The sequence below is a fragment of the Merops nubicus genome, unplaced genomic scaffold (assembly GCF_000691845.1).
Source record: "Merops nubicus isolate BGI_N331 unplaced genomic scaffold, ASM69184v1 scaffold10725, whole genome shotgun sequence".
Lineage (NCBI taxonomy): Eukaryota > Metazoa > Chordata > Aves > Coraciiformes > Meropidae > Merops > Merops nubicus.
In genome coordinates this window covers 391-4,226 of record NW_008610325.1, presented here as the reverse complement: position 1 = coordinate 4,226, position 3,836 = coordinate 391, and the positions used below count along the sequence as shown (strand labels likewise).

The window sequence follows — 3,836 nt, the reverse complement described above, 5'->3', positions numbered from 1 at the left end:
CCTTCCCTTCTCCCCGGCCCGTCCGAGGCCTCCGGCAGGCTGTCCTACCCCTGCTGCCAGGGATACCGAGACATCACCTCCTGGGTCACAGCAGCAGCCACAACCAGGGGGACTATCCAGTTCACCTCCCCACCCTGCACAGGATGGATTTGGGCAGAAAAGGAACTAGCTCACTACTTCTACCCAGAAACAAACTGCCATAGAGGAGCCAGGGTCAAACGCCTGAGGCAAGAGTCGTTTTACTGACTTCTCCAAGCAACACGTGCTCATAGACAAAGACTGAGCAGCTTGCTCCCCGAATCTGCATAGCTGCCACTACTTTCTGGATAAATTGGTTTTCTCACCCAGATTTCCTACTTATTGTTCCCAGGTGCTTCCATTTGAATAAACAACAGCTAAAAGATTAACAGTGGAGCTGGTCCAAGAGAAATATGATAAAGAGTACATCGAGTTCAAGGCAGATTCACTGTGCACAGAAGCAGTACTTTTGACAACTTTAGAAAACATGAGCAGAATACAGGATTTGTTCAGATGTCAAATCTGGAGACACAAGCAGGTTCACCCGAGTAATGAAAACTTCAGTATTTAGTGGCACAATAGATTCAAACTGCCTCAAGGTGACTGCTCAGCTGAAAATCCTTGCCTGTGACCAAGGTTCAGCTATTACAATTCATTCTTAGGAGCTCTGCCAATGAGTCTCCTCCACCACTCAGCAAAAAAGTCTGAATGCTATCGTGCATATTAACAACTCCTCAGTGGTGATGAAGCTGTTTTAATCAGAAGCTGCTGAATTTTTTTTAGTCCTTATCCAAGATTCATCACCTGCCACTAACTGCTATTTAAATGTTTGATCATTATACTTTGTGTTTTTCTGAAGAGATTTCTTTGTCAGGCATCCTTGAAAGCTAGCTAATTGTAAGGTCATATGCTGTTTACAGAGAAAGAGGGAAACATATACACAAATTTATGTTACAGATATGTTAGAGAAGCTCAGAAGCTACTGTAAACTCAACATTTATATATACACAGTAAACATTATCCATATGTACATGTTTGTATTTGCTATATATGTTTACATGCGTGTGTATGTACGTACAAAAGCATCAACATAAAAACTAAGCTTTCTGTATTATAGTCTGAACTGGTCTAGTCAGAACTGATAGTGAAGAGCACTTTACTTACCTATCTTTTGTTGTTTGGAATTCTTGAGGAGCTCCTCAGGGTACATAACCCTACTCAGATATGAGCACCAGAAATGTGCATTTAAGCTACCTCATTACTTTTCAGTGTAAGGGCTGTTTCTTGCTCTGTGACTGTAAATTAGCCGATGATGAGATTCTTACTGCCATGGCAATACAAATCTCTGTAATACTACTTATGGACTAACTTATCCCCTAGGAATGTTCTCCTACCTCTCTGGCAATTTCCACTTTCTGTAAGTTTTATCCAAGCAGGTACAAGACAACAAAAGCCTCCCCTGCTCCTTACCCGAGCATAGGAGCCATGATCATCCTTTGCGCAAGGTGGCAGCAGAAGAAAGCTCTTCAAACACTCCCCTCCCCTGCACAGAGTAACTGCCTCAACTTCACTGCTTTTTAAAAAATACCTCCTATTGCTAATGATACACAGAGCTGCAGGTATCTTACTTCAGGAACTGTCACACTTCTCTCTCCATTTTTTTACCCATATTCTCCACGGCTAGAAAACTGGACACAGAGAAAGGAAAACTATAAAACAAATCCTTTCATCACCAATTTTCCCCTTTAAAAGGTTTCTTTCCAATAACAGCACAAGTTCTCTGGGAGAAGGGATCAAGTCCAAGACAAAAACCAAACAAACAAAGAAAAGAACATGGAGAATGTGTAAGCCTGATGTCTAATTAAGATATGTGCATGTTAGCTGACAAATTCTGATGGAGGTACCAGTGGTGCATCATGTTTCAGTGTAGTAATTGTCTATTTCTGTATGAATAAGTAGTTTGAGTAATCTGGCTTTTGAAGTCCTAGCTACCAGTTATCTAGGTGAGAAGCAAAGAGTACACAAGTTCTACTGACTGTGCTCAACATTCACTGTTTGGCTATTTTCAGAGGTGTTTTTGTTTGCCTTTGTTTTGGGAAATAAGATTTACTTTACTTGCGTGGAGCCAAACATGTTTTGGATTGAACGTTTTCCTACAAGTGTCAGAGTTGTCCAAGCTACCTTAAGTCTCAAAATACTCCTCAGCCATTTTCCGCATATAGAAGAAAGTCTCTGGTGAATATTTTCTTTTATAGACTTCAACTCTGTTAAAGTCAATAGAAATAGTTCCCTGACTGTAATAAGCCTTTTGATAGAAACAGTATTTGAACTATGAGCAGAACTTACCACAGTACCCTGTTCTACTATTACTGAAATATACCAGTTAAATGGCCTGTTCATTCCCCCTTCCGTATGCTATGTTTAAAATGCAAATCCAGACTGATACTTACTTTGAAAAAGAAGGGATTACTCACCTTGGAAATACAACATAGTAAATGTGATCTTTATTCAGACAGAGCCAGTGAACTTTCCATATGAACATTCTCCACCTTAACACTTGTTTGGATGACTGTGATCTTATTTCAAAAACACTGTGTTGAATAAAAATTAATTTCAGAACTCGAACAGTATTTTATTATGGAATACAAAAATATGATCTATGTAAAAACAATAAGTTAGTTTATTTACAGTACTTTGCACTACTCTGCTCTAGGGCTTCCTTTGCATTGGATTTATTTGCATTATTTGACACAGCTTTATAATTTTGCACAAAGCATTTCCAAAAGCATGTCATCCATGTTCACTGCTCCAATGATGGGTCTAAAGAAGAGTTCGGCAATCACATTGGCATTTATAGACCTTAACAAGGACAGAACAACATTCAGCTTGGCAAATCTGGTTTCATCACCTCTGTGAATGAGTCTGACATGCTCATTTAGAGCTTGTTGTGCTTCCCTGTGCAGCCCTTCAATGTACTGTGTACACTGCAGTCCAGGCAGATCTGAAAAGAGAAATAAATAGTTTTGTTTACATAGGGTTTGTCTATAAAACAACATTCTTCTCTACAAAAGAACTACTAACAGCTTACAGACTACTCACTCAAAGAAACAAATCAAATTGCTAGAGTACTTCTTGTATGCAAAATCATAGTGTCAAGTTTTATAGGGCAGTTCAATATCTTATGTTTGTGTTCTGGGCATTTCTTGTTCACCACAAACTTGAAATGTTTCCTAACATTCACTTATGTGTTAAATCTGCCATCAGAGAAAAAAAGGTTGATGGAAGAACGCTCTGGGAAACACCTTTACAGTGACAAATGCAGTCTGTAAACAGTGAGGAAGACAATAAAAACAACTTGTTAAATAGTTCACTTCTGCAAAATGCATTATTCACATTAAAGACATCTGCCTCTGAATAGCTCTAGACTACAAGCAATAAAAAACATTAATGACAATGTATAACAAAGTTTTCTGGTGAACTGTGATAAGGATGGAGAGTGCAAAATTTCTCTTTTCCAGTTTGGCAATGGGAGCGCAGGAAGGCATGTGCCTCTTTCACACGGTAGTGGTACGTTCAGGAGGTGCCATATCCAACCTGCCAGGTACCTTTCAGGTGAGTCACCAGCACGATCATCATTCAACTTGGCAGAGTTGCCTCTGTGGAAGTCTCCACAGCGAGAGATGACAGCTAAAAAACCCCAGTGAGGGGACGCCGCCAGAAGCCCCTCCCGGAAACGAAGAGGGAACCGCTGCCGACTCCTCACTTGCCCTCAGCGCTGCCCCGGGTTTGTTTCGTTCGCCGAAAGCCTCCGTGGAAAG

General features: G+C 40.4%; 1 protein-coding gene across 1 annotated transcript in view; it reads right to left on the bottom strand.

Moving 5' to 3' along the window:
- Window positions 1-2,507: 2,507 nt before the first annotated feature.
- NR0B1 (nuclear receptor subfamily 0, group B, member 1) overlaps window positions 2,508-3,836 on the bottom strand; it is a gene marked incomplete at its 5' end in the record, with an annotated part of 1,716 nt that continues 387 nt past the window's right edge. Inside the window, one exon of the mRNA XM_008940878.1 lies at window positions 2,508-3,019. Coding sequence (XP_008939126.1) covers window positions 2,775-3,019 — 245 coding nt within the window. The remainder of the gene's footprint in view (window positions 3,020-3,836) is intronic.